An 18,266-nucleotide genomic window follows, 5' to 3' on the forward strand; every position below is an offset into this window, starting at 1 on the left:
AAGAACTACCATAAGCTAAGTGTTACAATGAATCCAAAACTCCTTCCAGGTCTCAAGGTTTAATACTGCACAAGCAGGTAGAAATGTTTTGTATATAAAAGCTATTTATCACTTACAAAGATAACATGGGTTTATTTTTATTTTTTAAAAGATTTTTATTTATTTGAGAGAGGGAGAGAGCAAGAGCGAGAGTGTGCATGGAGGGGGGAGGGGGAAAGGAAGGAGAGGAGGAACAGAGGGAGAGGGAGAAGCAGGCTCCACACTGACCAGTGAGTCCAATGTGAGCTCGATCCCAGGACCCTGAGACCATGACCTAGGTTGAAGGCAGACACTAAAACCAAGTGAGCCACCCAGGTGCCCAACAGCATGGGTTTAAATAGTAATTATCAAATGTTCTAGGTAAGCTACCTTAAAGATATAGAAAAGCTTATATAAATAACTATACACAGCATAATTCAAATATACACAGATCACATTCTGTCTTGCATGAACAAGAAACTCCTGACTGCCAGTGGAAGTATAAAAGCCTTTTCTCACCATGTTGGCATTTGTGGTTATCACTTCCAAGAGGCTCTAAAAGACATATAGAGTAATTCTTTTCCATGGACAGTGGGGTCTCAACTTACAGGGGGTGCAAATTTAAAGGGAAAAATCACATATAACCAAAATTATCTTTTAAATACTAGGAACACAATTATTCACACTATGAGACAAATAAAATGAGAGAGAAAACAAGGGTAGACACTTCTATCTCCCATATTACACAAAGTGGCAGAAACATTTCCATTACTTTTTTTCTCTATTTTTTCTTTTTTAAATTATATGTACTTAGATAAATCTTATATATGTCAAATTATGCCTACAATGTAACACCACTGAAGTATCAGCTGAAAGCTCAGTGATTTTAATGCATTTTCAATGCAGCTAAAGAAGCTGAAATGAAATGTTGTACACCTGTACTAGAAACAAAGGTGCACTGTGTCAATTTCACAACTGAAACTTAAAAAAATGTATTGAAGCTTTGTCAGTACCTTAGAATGTGACTATATTTGGAGATAAGGTCTTTAAAGAGATAGTTAAGTTAAAATGAGGCAGCTAGGGAAGGCCTTAATCCAATCTGATGTCCTTTTTATAAAAGGAGATTAGGACATACAGTGAGAGACACCAGGCAAGTGCAGAGAAAAGGCCATGTGAGGAACAGTGAAAAGGTGGCCATCTATAGGCTGAGGAGAGAGGCATCAGGAGGAACCAATGCTGCCAATGCCTTATCTCCAGAACTGTGAGAAAAGAAAATTTCTGTAGTTTAAGTCACTCACAGTCTCTGGTACTTTGTTATGGCAGGCCTAATGAATTAATGTAAAAACTTTGGCAAGAGGTTTAGTAACTCTTGAAAATCTTAAGATTTTTTTTCTGCATGTGCTTAACGGCTATCATCAGAATGGAAAGCTTTAGCTTCCCATGAAGAAGGCTGGCTCAAACAGACTGGTTTTTCAAGTTTCTGTAGCCAAAACTCACTCACCAAAGAGGATTTAAAACTATGGTGATTGGAATAGAACTTAAACTTCATTCACTTACCTGCTAAATGTAAAGGGGTTGAATGTCGGCCTTGGGTATCACGACAATTTACATTATCAGGAGAAGACAGCTTCTTTACTCTGGCTAAACAACCCTTCTTGGCAGCGTCTAACAAAGCTGCATCTCCCCTAAGTAGATCTTGGATATCTGTATCTCCATCTTTAACAAGATCCAAAGGAGTATTTCCATCCCTGTTTTTCTTTGTAGGGTCTGCACCATGCTGGGCATGTGAAAAACAAAGAGGAACTGGCTTAAGTTCACCCTTAGTCTAAATGAGAAAATAGTCCATGAAACTATAGCAAAAATCCTATTTTATACAGAAACACTCTACCTTAAAGGTTAACATGGTTGTTATGTTTAATTTAGTACACAGAAAATTATAATAAAAAGAATACAGAGGCAGTTAAATATTATTGGCCTTTTATAATTGTAATTAATTATTATTATTATTGCTATTTTTTTTAAGTAGGCTCCACAACCCAGCATGGAACTTGAACTTAGGACCCTGTGATCAAGAGTTGCATCTAAAAAAAAAAAAAAAAGAGTTGCATCTCTACCAACTGAGCCAGCCAGGAGTCCCTATAATGTAATTTAGTAAAAATTTTAAACTATATCCAAAATAAGGCAGTATTTCACAAATGATTTACTCTCATGTATGTTATTTGTAGTTTTCACCAACACTGAAATAAAATATATATTTAACGTATTTCTTATTAAGTAAGCACTATACCTAATATGGGGCTTGAATTTACAATCCTGAGATCAAGAGTCACATCTTCTATTGACAAAGCCAGTCAAGTGCCCTAATTTTTGTTTTTACTGTAAAATATCTACACTAGTACCTGTATTATACCAGAACTATCACAATTTTGCTAGTGCCAAATAAATCTGGCTTATAAATTAGATAATCCATAATCCATGAGGTTAAAGAACTATATAGGAAAAATTAGGATAATAATTAGAGACTGTTACTTGATGATAACTGACAACACAATAATAAATCTATGTGTGGTAAACATTCTCACAGATTAAGATATAATATTCATGACATTTATTCTGAAATCTAAGAGAATTAGCTTCACTTCATACTCCTTTACTAGCTTAAGTTTCTATTGAAAGTTATTAGAAATGTAAACATCTATGTACAGGTCCACAATAAGTACTTAAATATACCTGGAGCAGGAGTTTGCAAATTTCATATTTTCCTTTTGCTGCAGCTTCATGTAAAGGTGTAAATTTCCATAAATCAGCCACATTAACTACTGCTCCATGCTTAACAAGAAGTTCTGCAACTTCATAATGTCCATAAGAACAAGCATTGTGCAAAGGTACAAGGCCTCTGAAATGAAAAACTACATAAGCAATGCAATGCAAAGATGTTTAATTTACATAATTGCATACAGCTGATAAATTTCTTGAACTGCACAGGGGACTACACTGCTTATATTTTGTAGAACCTAAATTTATCAAAAGCAGAAATGGAATTATTTTTAGAGGGTATGGGGAGGAAATTTTAAAAGTATTTTAAATTGTAGAGAATATAACAAACACCTATAGACTTTATCCAGAATTGAGAATTGTGTCTGTGTGTGTGTATTTTAAAGTTATTTATTTATTTGTGTGTTTATTTATTTATTTATTGCACACAAGAGTGGGGCAAAGGGGAGGGAGACAATCTCAAGTAGACTCCATGCAGGGCTTGATCCCATGACCCCAAGATCATGACCCGAGCTGAAACCAAGAGTCAGATGCTTAAGCAACTAAGCCACCCAGGCACCCCCAAAATTGTATATTTTTAAAGAAAAAGAATTTTAAGATAAACTGGAAGAATTCAAATATCCTCAATACAAATTGAAAAATTTATATTAAAAAATCAATCTCCTTAGTCACTGTAAGATTATAAAACATTATGCAGATAAGTCTTTATATAAATGCTAACCATCATGAAATATTAACTGAAATTAAGAAGCTACATTTAAGCCAGTGTAGGGTAACAGACATCTCTGAAAAAGAGCTAAAACCATCATAAAAATATTTTAAAATTTTCTTTCAGATTTTCCTAAAAAAGTCAGATAAAAGAGGCCGTGACAATTGTTGATACTTGCCCTTTATCTTTAGCATGCACGTCAGCTCCATGTTGCAGCAGATACTCCACCACAGATACCCTATTATAGCCAGCTGCAAAATGGAGTGGCGTAGACTGACGCCCTTCAATGTCTCTGCAGTTGACACTCTGAACAGTACACAGTTTCTGCAGGATGGAACACAGTATACACATGATGCTACATATTCTGATTTTTTTAAAAAATATTTTTTATTTATTAGAGATACAGAGAGAAGCAGGCTCCATGCTGGGAGCCTGATGTGGGACTCAATCCTGGGTCTCCAGGATCACACCCTGGGCTGAAGGTGGCGCTAAACCGCTAAGCCACCAGGGCTGCCCATATTCTGATTTCTTTAGTAGAAATTCATTTAGTAGAAATTTCAAATGTTTGATTTAATTTCTTATCTCATTAAATCAGTATTCTCAGAAACTATTTTTATTTCACCTTGTCATTTATTGGGAATCCCTCTGGTCCTCTCATCTATGCCTGTATCATCTTTTGCTAAAGCTTGTGGATAAATTTTATCATTATCATTACTATTTACATAAAGGTAATCTAAAGTACCAATTATTAGCAATCCTAACTTCCATTTTGTGGAGGTACACTAGAATCACAGGAGCACCGGCATCACCTGGGGTTTGTTAAAAACGCAGAAATCTCAGACCACCACACCTGAGTCAGAATCTGTATTTTAACAAGACACAGATGATCTATAAGCATATCAAAGTTTAAGAAGTTCTGCCCTAGACCAGTGGTTCTCAAATTTTCATGTGCCCTGGGTCCTACCTCCAGATTTTCTAATGCAGTGGTGGGGCCTGAGAACTTGCATTTCCTTTTTTTTTTTTTTTTTTTGGGAGAACTTGCATTTCTAAGAATTTCTAGGTGATGCTTCTAGTTAAGGGACTACATTTATGATCCTTGGGAAAATTAGGAAAATAGTCAAATACTTTTTTGTATTGTTTGGTTTAGATGAGGAAGTCTAGCTGAGAAAAGCTTTAAGAATAACACTTTTATTCATGCTTGTATGAAAAGTACAAATGTTTGGGGGAAGAAAAGCAACACAAATAAATTATGGTGCTCAAAAAAAGTTAAAAGACTATGAATTCTAGTAAAAACTCTTACTTTTTAGTATTCTATCCTATCTCTTAGGGATAATCTAAGCCTAACAAATCAAAGGAAGGAGGTATCTCTGGGTTTAGCCTCTAGGGGTTTAATTACAGGACTGATAAAGCTTTTTAATGCTCCCCAAACAAATGGCTGTTTCACTTGAGACAGTATTTCAGGGTCCCATTTGAGACATATTTCATGGCTTTAAAGCTGGACTCTAGGAATGAGTTTTTTTTTTTTTTTTTTTTTTATGATAGTCACAGAGAGAGAAAGGGAGAGAGGCAGAGACATAGGCAGAGGGAGAGGCAGGCTCCATGCACCGGGAGCCTGATGTGGGATTCGATCCCGGGTCTCCAGGATCGCGCCCTGGGCCAAAGGCAGGCGCTAAACCGCTGCGCCACCCAGGGATCCCAATGAGTTATTTTTAATACACATGCCAGGTGCTGCTACATTGGGTAGTTTTCACCAGCTACTTTATTCTCTTTCTGTTTAGTTTTGTGTACTCTGAGACAAGTTTTTTAAAAAATATTTATTTATTTATTCATGAGAGACAGAGAGAGAGAGAGAGAGAGACACACACACACAGAGACAGAGACACAGGCAGAGGGAGAAGCAGGCCCCACCCAGGGAGCTTGACTTGGGACTCGATCCCGGGTTTCCAGGATCAGGCCCTGGGCAGAAGGCGGCGCCAAACTGCTGAGCCACCTGGGCTGCCCAGAGACAAGTTTTCTAATGCTTAGTAAGAAGTATCTAGTCTGATGATCACATAATTAAATATTTATTGGGTAACACACAGATGTTATTGTCCCAATAATTCACACCAAGCCCCCTGTGTACAGATGGATTTTTTTTTTTTAATTCATGATAGAGAGAGAGAGAGGCACAGAGACACAGGCAGAGGGAGAAGCAGGCTCCACGCTTGGAGCCCGACGCGGGACTCAATCCCGGGACTCCAGGATCGCGCCCTGGGCCAAAGGCAGGTGCCAAACTGCGGAGCCACCCAGGGATCCCCCAGATGGATTTTTAAATCAATTTCCAGAAATCTCCTTATTTAAAATGACAATGAGTAAGTTTCCACAGAGCTCAAGTTCAGATGAGACCAACATATTTTGTTCGCAGAAAATCTAAAATTGACTTTGTGTGGTGGGTATGTTCAGGATTGAGACACCAAATAGAAACACAATGAAACTGCTTCATGTAGCTACTTCCAACACAATATCAATAAATTTATATTTTTATAAAACTTACTACATGTCATCGTTCCCTCAAAGAGGACCAGCATTGTTTTTGAAAAGTCTAGGGGCAAGAATGGGAGGGGTGGGGGAATATAACAAAGCTTTTTTCTCCCTGCTAGCTTTGGGAATAAAAATAATATTATCGTCAATTTTTTTTTTCTTTCTAAAGTGGGGAAAAACTCCCAAACCCATTGCATTACTGAAGAATTATTTCATTCATAAAACATGCTGAATTAATTTTAATCTATATTAGATGAAAAGTAGTCTTGTTCTTTCAAAGTGTTAGGCTTCTGAGTTATTTACTGGGATATACAACTGGAGTTTTGTAAAAGAACTATCTGGTATAGGCATTAAGACATTACATATGACTCTATGGCAAAAAGTAAAGCAAAATCTGAGGAAGGGTTATTCTATGGAGGCCAACCACAGGAGATGGGCCATATAAGAAATGAAGTTGGCTAAATGAACTGAAGATTATTAGGTAACAGTGGCTCTGAAAAGTGGCATCACAGTGGTAGAGGGTAAAGAAATGAAACCAGAAGAATGACATTGACAAAGTGGCACACTGTTTAGTTCTGTTTCCCCTTCCTGTTGTTATGTGTCATATGCAAACAATAGGCAATAGTTTGATATCTTATTCTTTCAAAGGGACAAATGAACAGGTTCTTTAAACAAAATTTCCATAAACATGCACTTTACTTAAATTTGTGATTGTGAGGTATTTACTGAGATGCATGTGAAACTAAAAAGTTTCTTTCACCGAACAATGATTCTTACTTGCAAAGAACTAGATGATCATTATTTACCTTTTAAAACAAGGCACAAAATATAAGTAGGTTCTTCATTACGACAGTACAGATTCATTAAACACGGAAAATAAAAACCCAAAGTTAAGGGAAGCATAAGATCGTATCTTACTTTTACAGTTTCTACATCGCCAGCCTTTGCAGCTTCCAGCAACTGTCTGTCTGCCTCTGAATTACCTAATGGGATACCCTCTAAAAAGAGAGAAGGAAAGAGTGATTAACTCCTATTGAGAAGGCAGGACCAAGCTTTAAGAGAGGCATCTTACCTCAAAGTAAAGTTCTTTTATAGTTTGGTAGATTATAGAGTAAATCTCCATGGTAGTAAAGAAAACCAGAAGGACTTTGTTAAAAATTTTTGTGAGACAAAAAAAAATTTGAGGTGGAGGGAACATTTTATACACACACACATATTCATATAAATAGGCAAAATGTATATAAATGTGAATAAATATGATTTAAACAATATAATGGTATACAAAATAGATGAAAGATGGCATGTTCTACAACCAAGGCCACAGGATAGTGGAAAGGCTTTAGATTAGGAAAATAAAGGTCAGAGACCTAACCATGGTTCTGCCCTTAACTAGTTATCTAAAGTGGGGGGCAAGGGACCTCAGATTTTTTTTTTCAGTTCTAAAGAGAAAAAAGATGGACTAGAAGATAACTAAAGTAATTTTCCAGTCTGAAATTCTATTTTATAGATCATTTAAATTATCACAGGAAAGGAAGAAAACACATACTTTTGTATCTTAGAACAAAATAATCTCTAATGGGTTAAAGATTTAGGGCTAAAAAAAATCATACCTTAAAAATACTAAAAAGAAAATATAAGTGAGTATTTTTATACTTGGAGTAAAACATCTTACAGTAGGACATTGAGGGCAGAACCAATATTAATTTGGAAAAATATGTCAGGCAGTAACATTAACATTAAACAAAGTTATAAGGCAAATAAAAAGTGGAAAAAATATTACAACATATATATTAAAAAATGCAAATTAAAGTGAGATCCTGGGTTTTTCTTTTTCATCCATTAGTGGGCAAGGAGGAAATGGGGGAGCTACACTGACAATATTTCTGTATATTGCATTAAAAAAAATCATCTATTACTTCTGAAGTTCATACACACACTCACCCAACCAAAAGGTTAGGAATCATAATACCTAGTGCTGACAAACAGGTCTCATCATATGCTGTTAGCAGGAGTATAAAATAGTACTTAACCACCTTTCTAGAAGATGACTTAACAATTACATGTTATCTTTTGACCTGGAAATTCTACTTTGACAATCTACTTTATAAAGGTAAGACACAGCACTGAGCACAAAACTATTAAGACTGTAAATGTCCATCACCAGGCAACTGATTAGGACTGGTGTTAAACCCCCAAACTGACACTGAAACAAATATGCAGTATATGAGGAACTAAAGGGAATCCTGAAAGAGTCTTGTAGTTACTTCAGTTTTAGCCATTTCCAGAAGGTTTTATCAGCCTGCCTTCATCTATTCAGTGTTTTTCTCAAAAGGTGGTTTCCAGATCACAGACATAAGGAACATCAAAGGTATTAAAGATACAAGAGGGGATGCCTGGGTGGCTCAGTGGTTGAGCTTCTGCCTTCAGCTCAGGGTGTGATCCTGGAGTCCCGGGACTGAGTCCCACATTGGGCTCCCTGCATGGAGCTTGCTTCTTCCTCTGCCTGTGTCTCTGCCTCTCTCTCTGTCTCTCATGAATAAATAAAATCTTAAAAAAAAAAAAAAAAAAAAAGATAAAAGAGACTTGATTTGTTGTATTTCTTCTCATTTGAACTTTGAGACATCAGAGTCATTTTAAAATTTACTGGGCCAAGTTTCTAGGGTAAAATGTAAAACCTACACAAAATGTATAGATATTTGATTTAAATATTTAAAAACATAATGAATACGCACATATTCAATAGTTAAATGTTTTAATAAGTGAAATAGTTGGTTACCGTTTACAAATTCTATATGTGTTACATATAAGGGACCTAAAAAAAGAGTAAAGAGGCAGGGCCAGTCTTTAGAGTATCATTTATCATCATGGATGCTCAACTGAGAGACATCGATCTTTTTATGTTTTCCTGTCTTTAAAAAAAATAGGAACTATTATATCTTTTTATTTTTTTTAAGATTTTATTTATTTATTCATGACACAGAGAAGGCAGAGACATAGGCAGAGGGAGAAGCAGGCCCTCCCGCAGGGAGTCCGAAGTGGGACTCATTCAGGGACCATGCCCTGAGCCAAAGGCAGATGCTCAACCGCTGAGCCACCCAGACGTCCCAAGCAACTATTCTATGTTACTCCTAAACACTCTCTAGGTAAAAACTTAAGAGCCAGTTATTTACTTGGAGACATCAGGCAGAAAATGCTATTGGAACAAAATCACAATTAAGATTTAATGATATTTGGAATACCAGTATAACGAGTTAAGAAATAACGGCCAAATATTCTACATTTTCTTTTTACTACCAACTTCTATGTAATATACAAAAAAATTTATTTTTAACGTTTTATTTAGGTAATCTCTAAAACCAAAGTGGGTCTCAGATTCATGACCCTGAGATCAAGAGTTGCATGCTTTACTGGCTGAGCCAGCTACGCACCCCTCTGTGAGAAAATTTAAAGCCTCATTTTAAAAAGTTGATTTCATGAGAGCATTTAATACCTTGAAGAAGTTGCTGCACGTTTTCATTTCCCATCTGTAAGGCAGTAAAGCCCTGAAGGGATATGATGTTAGGATCACACCCATAGCTCAGGAGTAGGCGGCAGGTCTGCAGATGACCACAATGTGCAGCTCTGTGCAGAGAAGTCTGACCGAGATTATCCAGAGCATTAACCTTAACAATGCAGAAAAAGCTAAAATTAGCCTGTAACATAAAATTTAAAGGCATCCTGTATTTAACATTTGCTACTAATTTAAAAATCCCAATTATTCTCTCTTGAAGCCTATTATCTAGTGTCAAAACAAAATGCTGGATAATATGCTTTATGAGAGAATAATTGGGATTTCACCAGTTTATGAAGGCTGTTATCAGAAAAGACCCTTTTTTTGGGTTAAAAGTAGGAAATGTTGAATAACAGCTGTATTTGGCATTAAAGTATTAGTGTCTTTACTGCATTTAGAGGTAGACATTGCCTAAAAAAGTTTAATCCACATATTTTTATGAATCTTTGAGGTCCAGAAATGTGGAGACTAACCCCAAGATAGACAACAGTAACAAAGCCAGAGACTAAATAACATTACATCATTTATTCCTACTGGCTCAATCTTCTACCTTTTTTATCATGTAAAATATAATCTGTATAGATAAATACATTATGGTATGTTCACACAACAGAAAGTACTTCTAAGTAATAAAAAGTAACAAATAATTGGTTCATGGATGAATCTCCAAAATATATGAAGGAGAAAGCCTTACACAAGAGTATGCATTGTATGATTCCACAGGCATGAAAGCCTAGAACAGGCAAATCTAATCTCCATAGGAAAGAAATAAAATTGTTGTTGCATCTAGGGGTGGAGATCGCCCTGGATGGGGGTCCTGCCTCTGCCATGAAATAATGTTCTATACTTGGAAGGGTTTTGGTTACACAGGTGTATACATTAGTCAAAATTCAGCAAATGTACATTCAAGATTTGCATAATTCATTGCATGTAAGTTTTATACCCCCAAAAAACCTGTAAATAAAAACTGACCTCTAGATGATGCCTACATGGAAATATTTAAGGAGAAGTGTATAGCAATTTGAAAATTACTTTGAAATGTGTAATACGTATATATACGTTTATGGGTAAAGGGAGAAATTGACTGGTATGTAATCAGACAATATAGAAAAATGTTAATTCCCCCATCTCCTTTCCGCCTGCACCCTTCCCACCACAGAAATAATTTTTTAAAACATAAGTGAGAAATTAAGTTTCTCAGTAATCAATGCTGTTGCCACTAGTGTGACCTGAGACACAGCACAATTCATATTCATGGGATTGGAGAATATCTGAACAGGAATACAGTAAGACTTTCTCAATGAATCCAATACTGGATTATAAACAGCTAGTCTCTATGCTAATAGAACTTGAAAACTGATTTAAAATGCTCAGGACAATTAACCTATTTATTCGCATACCAAAACTCACTGAAATGTGAAATACATTCACATGAAAACTTCATTTGGATACCACTTATGTTAAGATCAGGGTGACAAACTTGTCGTGATTTGCCTGGGACTTCCCTAGTTTTAGTATTGACAATCCTGTGTTTCTGGAAATCCCTCAGATCCTGGACAAACCTGGATGGTTGGTTTGACGAGTCAGGACTATTTCACTGAGTTTTACAACTCAAATTTAATATGCATCCAGATATTTTAGTAATGTAGCACATGTATAAAAAAAGCAGTCAATGAAAAGTTATAGAACAGAGAGACAAGATATGCCAAGCAGTAAGCAGAATAAACTTTATTTTATTCAGTAATTTACAATAGGAAAGATGAGATTATACATTATCAAGAATTCCCCCAAATCAAAGAGAAGTTAGGACACTGAGAGGAAACACAAACAAGAAGCTGCAGAAAGGATTCAAAGTGGTTCCTTGAGTGGGAACCCAAGGAAGAACAAATCAGAAAACTATTCTGCAAAGCACATTTAGGGAAGAGCCTGGGGGTCACCCAAGGGCTAAGGGTCTCTATTCCTTTCTTTACTCTTCATTTAGAGCAGCTCCATTGTTACATAATGAATTTCTATGAAAGATGTTGTTTGGAAGAGGCAAGGATCCATAACTAAAAACTGTGAAAACCGTTGAATTAGGTGACTGTCATCTCTTCCAATCTGGGCTGTCATGTGTATCTTTTACTGAATAGTATTCTTAAAAGTTCCTGTGTAGGAAATGATGATTTCTAGCCTGATGAAAATATAATTATTCCAAGAATAAAATGCTTTGTACACAAATGCCAACTAAAGAACACGGACTTCCCAACATGGGTAACTGTTTTCAGTCAAATTATTTAAGTAATTTATTTCCTTCTGTTCCAAGTCCTTTGACTTAGTCAAAGAAATAACAGAGTGTAAAAGAAAGACTGTGCTGGGGTAAACAAGGGTTCTTATGGTAGCCAAGGAACAGAAGATACGATTGAGAGAAGACTGAAGATGACTGGTCATAATCAGTTATGTCTCTAGCTGAGGATATTCTGAAGAGTATTCTGCTAGAAAAAACCTTAAGGATAATTTGACCAGTGGAGTGTGGGTAAAAGGAATGGAGAAGGAAGGATATATAGGGAGTATGCATTTTTGAATAAATCCTTAGGCTTTTTAGCAAAAAATCAGATACAGAAAAGTATTTGCTAGACTATTTTAAAATACAGATTAAGAGGAAAAATTAATACTTATGAGAGAGTAAAGAGTTTAGGGAGCCAGGAGTTTCATCTGCTAAACAGAAAATAACTCATTTGATTACTAAAGATTTACCACAAAGGAAGTATACCTTTGCTTCATGTTTCACCACTACTTCGACAACGTCATTATGAGCTTTCTCAGATGCCACGTGTAGAGGAGTCAAGAATCTTAAAAAGAAAAAGTCAGCCAGACAATGAATGTATTTTAAAAAAAAAATCATTAATTTTTAATTACTAAAAGTAAACTTACTCTTTAGTCTTTTCATTGATGTTTGCTCCTTTTCTTAGCAGCAGCTCACATATTTGCTTTCTTTTGGGGTATGGAGATGCAGCAGCACAATGCTAGATAATTTAAATTGCAGCATTAATCAAGGACTATACATAACTGATTTTTACTTAACATTTGTGTTTCCAATCAAGAACAACTAAGAAGTTATTTAACTTCTTTGTTTTATTTTTGACCTAACTTTGCTACTCAGAGTTGGATAGAATGAACAATAATTACCAAATTCTGGCAGAGCCCACAAATCCTATTTATCAGATGATATGTTACTAAATAGTCTGATCAAGTTTTATAGTTGCCCTACATCTTTGAAAAAGCCACTACTGATGGAATGAAAATTTAATGTCACCAATACTCCTTTCAAAGCTATTCCCACACAGCATGGTATCTATGTTATTTTTAAAAGTCTAATTAATAAAACACCCCAAAGATTGGAGTTCCCTTACATGAAGTAATAAGAGACATTCAACAGGTCTGGATGCTGCCTGCTAACAGCACAGATCAAATAAGCTGACAAGATTAGTATTTACTTCTTTCTCAACCAGTTGGTCAAACAGAATAAGGAGGTTGGATTACTTGTCAAAAATCAATGGAAGATGATACACTCTAAGTTAAAGGCTGTAGCATCTATATCCATGATATATCAAAGAGAAAAGAAACAGAAGGTAGGGATTTGCTGGTTATAAACCTAGTATGCATCTCACGGTCCTGTCCCAAATCTTTGTATCCCTAATTTCAAGGATGATATTCATTTACTATAGGTGCTTAATAAATGTCTGGATGCATGACATGACTAGATCAATGTAAAAATATTAAGTTAAATTGAAGCTTGAGAATCCATGGAATCAAAGTTCTGGATAATTGCTAACTTGTGTTCTATACATCTAAATACACAGTACGTATGAAATTTGTTCTTATTTTAACTTGTTAATTATAAAGCTTATCTGATCTTCATGACTTTGCTTCAGATTCGTTCTATGTTGTGGCTGCTGCCATCAAAATCATTCCTTTGCCCTCAATAAAACCATTTCTAACCGGTAAACATAGCTACTGTGGTATGTTGTGAGTAATCATCCAGGACATCTACCAAGATAGCACACAGAATAGAAATAGTTTATTTTCAAGAATTCTTGAGCACATCCATTTCAAAACTGCACTCCTACTCCTCTGCCCCATTTGGGGCAGAGCCTATAATCTCTGAAAACCTGGAAGTCACTGCCCCTGCACCACAACTATCCACTGATACTTAACTCTTAGTATGTTTTAAGGTTAATAACAAAAATAAATTGTTTTAACAGCAGAATATTTAGGGGGAAATAATATGTAGCTTTTCAGACCAAAAAAATTTCCTGTCTTTCTAAATTTCCCTGCATCATCCTGCTAATGTTAAGATTTTGAATTTGCAATAGTATTTATTAGTCTGCAGCTTTGCTCTTTTTTTACTTGGATATTTTTTACAACTTAAGTAGCAAAAAAGCCTAATATATTTTTATAGATAGGATTCTATATAAACTTCACATAGTTTACATTATGGCATAAGGAAGAAAATTAACCAATAACCAAGAAAATTAATTATCTACAAAATATTAGGTAAGTAAGACTATGTGTTAAATTTGCCCTGAAACACATTTGTTTACACAGGGTCCTATTCCCTCACTCAAAGCACACTGTGGAATTCATACAGCAGGACTGATTTTGTTCCTTTTAAATTGGTCTTTGGGGCACCTGGGTGGCTCACTTGGTTAAGCACCTACCTTTGGCTCAGGTCATGATCCCGGGGTCCTGGGGATCAACAGGTCAGCTCTGCCTTGGGCTCCCTGCTCAGTGGGGAGCCTGCTTCTCCTTTTCCCTCTGCCCCTCCCCATGCTCACGTGCTTTCCTCTCTCTCACATAAATAAAAATCTTTAAGAAAAAATTGCTATTTCTAAGGTAGTCTCTGCTTTCCCATTTTCTATCCCTTTATCCCTACTCATACTCTTTTCTGCCTTTCCACACACTGCCCTATTTTCATCTACCTTGTTACAGTTCCACAGACGTTTTATTACCTCTATGAGATAAGTAGCCTCTATTCACAGACACTTTATTCACATAGTATACAGGGAATATATACAGACCTCAGACCTAATTTTGAAAAAAATTATAATACTAGAAGGAAAACCAAGTGGTTTTCTTATGGATGGCAGAATTATTTTCTTTTTCATTACTTTCAGCAGGTTCAAATTTTTCAACCACAAGCATTTATAATTTTTATTACAAGCATTGTTTAATTTTTATAACAAGATAAATAAGTGATATATACTATTACAATAATGAAAAAGCTACATATAACATATGTCAGTATATTTATAAAGTTTTTTCCTGGAAGGATACTCAAATGAGTAATAGCATTGCCTTTTGGGGGGTGTGAGGTTGTCTATTTTTCCGTACTGTTTGAAATTTTTTCTTTATATATGTCCAAGAATTAAAAAACAAAACAGATTTTTAAAACCAATTCTAATACTAGAAGTAGGACATTATGTTATTCTGTATCATCAAAAGAAGTAGCACATTATGATTAGTTCAACATGTTTTTGGTTATTGCATCTTAAAAACTTTAATCTGAAACATTACCAATGCTGTTTCATGTGTCTGAGGATGCTTAAAATTCACCATTTCCAAAGAGAGATGTTTTTTGATTCGTGTTACATCAGCTTCCCGTGCAGCCTGCAGCAATGAGTGGCCTTTAAACTCATCTAGAGGAAGAAAAAAAGCATGTAAATCTGCATGAGAATTATCAAACTGATGAGACCTACCTAGTAGACACTTAGTATTTTTCTTGAAATTATTTTCAAAATTATCTACCAAAATAGTCAGATAGAAGTTCTAAAGATACTCTCCAAATACAACCCCCCAAAAGGGAGACAGTGCTATACCAGTTTCCCACAGATATGATATTAATTCATCCCTAAATGTATATACAGATTTAGCACATGGCCAGCTCAGGGTCTACAGGAATCTGGAGTACTGCAATATATTACCAGACCAGAGAGTTCTAAGAATTTTCCAAAGCAGAGAACTTATCTCAGTAAAGAAATAAAACAAAGAGTGATTATGTCCATACACTAACATCATCGTGGTAGCAGATGATTTTGCTCACACATCAGAGAACTGGTGATTAAAAAACTTGAGTATTTCCAAGAGCCATTTACTGATGAACAAATGCAAGAGTATTTTCTTAGCGTTCCTCTTTTATTCATCAGATCTGTGAAACCACCCATTATCCTTTATTGTTCCAGAATAATACAAATTTAATACAAGTTTCCTATTTATGTAAAACAATACCCTATCTGAATTAGGCAGCTGTTTCTCACTACATTTACTTCAGTTACAGACAGAAAACCATAGAACTACCAGATTCTGAAGAATATTAGATAGTTAAGATCTGGGGACCACGGATGCCTGGGTGGCTCAGTGGCTGAGCATCTGCCTTATGCTCAGGTCCTGACCTGGGGTCCTGGGATCAAGTTCCGTATCAGGCTCCTCGCAGGGAGTCTGCTTCCTCCTCCACCTATGTCTCTGCCTTCCTCTCTGTGTCTCTCATAAATAAGTAAATAAAGTCATAAAAAAAAAGAAAAGATTGGGGACCATGTTTATTAGACAGCAATCCTACAAATAACAGTTTAACTTCTTGGCGGACTAATAAGAAACACAAAAGATAGGAACAAAACCCAAATTCATTCTTTTCAAAAGCATACTATCTCATTTCATTGACTTGAAAAATGAAATACATATATATTTTTCATAGCTCTTAAAAGCAGAATGAGTAGAAACCTCCAGATGACTAGATATGCCAGTATGAACAAAAGATACCCACAGATAAGGAAAACTTTCTATTAATTTAAAAACTTCTAAAAACAAATAACAAATTTTTAGTTTGTTGGTATCTTAATATCCTAGTTGAACATTCATCATTTTATACTCACATGCTAATCTTTCTTTTAACTGCGGTGTGGGAGCCAAGTCTATAGCACTTTTATTATGACAATTTAGCAGTGTTGGATCTGCACCGTAACTCAGGAGAAGAGAACACACTTCAACTCTGTTCTTTGAAGCTGCTTCATGAAGGGGAGTGAATTGCCACAAGTCCATTGCATTTACACAGGCACCATGCTGAGGGATTGAGGGGGAAGGTAAAGCATACATTTAGTGTTCAAGTTTTAAGAGAATTTAGGAAGCAGTAGTACTGTGTAATTTAACATCATGCAAGCTTAAACGGGTTATATTCTTAAAGTTCACTTTTTAAACCTATTATTTCAGAAATACATTTTTTTTTAACTCCTGGAAAACCAGTAGCTGGTTGCTAGGCTGATGCTCAAGGGCCTTACTTAACTCTCTTATTGTTGAAAACAGTTAAGAATGAAGCTTTAGATTACTTGCATCTTTTCCAATTTCTACTTTTTTCCTTTTTTTGAGGTATAATTTATATATGGTAAAACAGAGTTTTTAAGTGAATAGTTTGAGGAGTTTTGACGAATACATGTATCTCCATGATACCACCACCCAATTCAAAATACAGGACACTTTCATTACCTAAGAATGCTCCCCCATGCTCCTTTTATAGATAAAAAAAAAAAAGAATGGGGGCATGAATTAAGATTGATTGATTGATTGATTGATTTATGATAGACATAGAGAGAGAGAGAGAGAGAGGCAGAGACACAGGAGGAGAGAGAAGCAGGCTCCATGCCGGGAGCCTGATATGGGACTCGATCCCGGGACTCCAGGATCACGCCCAGGCCAAAGGCAGGCGCTAAACCGCTGAGCCACCCAGGGATCCCACTCATGCTCTCATTCTGACTGTTAGCACTATATGTTAGATTTATATGTGCTTAAACTTCATAAAAATAGAATACAGTATGTACCTTTTGTGTCTACCTTCCTTCACACACAATGTTTCTGAGAGTCATTCATGTTGTATCAATAATTTCTATTGCTGAGTAGCATTCCATTGTATGGATATACCATAATTTACTTATCCATCACCCTGCTGATGGGCATTTAGACTATTTCTAGTTTTGGCTATTTTAAATAAGCTATTATGAACATTCATCTAAAAGTCTCTTTATGGACACATGCTATGTCTCTAGGAATGGAATTGCTGGATGATATGGTAGATACAGGTTTACTTTTATTAGAAACTGCCAAATAGTCTTCTAAAGTGGCTGTATTATTTTTGTACTGCCATCAGTGTTCTCCCATCGTTGTTAATACTTGATACTGTTAATCTTTTTAATTTCAGTCATTTCCAAGTATTAGAGTTGGGTTGCTCACAGAAATCATTCTAGCTCAATCTCTCATCTCTCACAATTCCTTCCCACAGCATTCCTGCAGAAGGCAAATGAACTACTCACTCAGTAGTTCCAATGATGGGAAACTAATTCTCAACTAACATGACTTTTCATAATTACTAGACAACTCGTCTTATTAAGTTTTCTTCTATATTAAATTAAATGTGTATTTTAAACTTTGATCTACTGGTCTTCTTTGGAGCAAAAGAGATCAATATTCTTTGCAATATTTGAAAACAATGGTTATGTTTTTCTTTTTGGGTTTAAACACCTTCAGCTCCTTCACTCATCTTTCTTATCAGATGGTTTCTAGACTTCTTTTTACCCTAGTGGCTCTTGGCTCAATATACTTCAGTTTAAAAAGTTCATTAAAGAAATTCTTAAGAACCTAGAACAACAACAGAGACTCAGTGTGGTCTAAGAA

The 18,266-nt window shown here is 35.7% G+C and overlaps 1 protein-coding gene across 3 annotated transcripts in view; it reads right to left on the minus strand.

Moving 5' to 3' along the window:
* TNKS2 (tankyrase 2) overlaps positions 1 to 18,266 on the minus strand; it is a 68,286-nt gene that overhangs the window by 23,845 nt on the left and 26,175 nt on the right. For all 3 annotated transcript variants that reach the window (XM_072806130.1, XM_072806131.1, XM_072806132.1), the window contains exons 8-16: positions 16,478 to 16,664; positions 15,126 to 15,247; positions 12,483 to 12,574; positions 12,322 to 12,400; positions 9,513 to 9,684; positions 6,941 to 7,020; positions 3,681 to 3,826; positions 2,749 to 2,914; positions 1,576 to 1,795 (exon numbers count right to left, since the gene is read on the minus strand). In XM_072806130.1, the coding sequence (XP_072662231.1) occupies positions 1,576 to 1,795; positions 2,749 to 2,914; positions 3,681 to 3,826; positions 6,941 to 7,020; positions 9,513 to 9,684; positions 12,322 to 12,400; positions 12,483 to 12,574; positions 15,126 to 15,247; positions 16,478 to 16,664 (1,264 nt within the window). The remainder of the gene's footprint in view (positions 1 to 1,575; positions 1,796 to 2,748; positions 2,915 to 3,680; positions 3,827 to 6,940; positions 7,021 to 9,512; positions 9,685 to 12,321; positions 12,401 to 12,482; positions 12,575 to 15,125; positions 15,248 to 16,477; positions 16,665 to 18,266) is intronic.

Source organism: Canis lupus, chromosome 29 (assembly GCF_048164855.1).
Source record: "Canis lupus baileyi chromosome 29, mCanLup2.hap1, whole genome shotgun sequence".
NCBI lineage: Eukaryota > Metazoa > Chordata > Mammalia > Carnivora > Canidae > Canis > Canis lupus.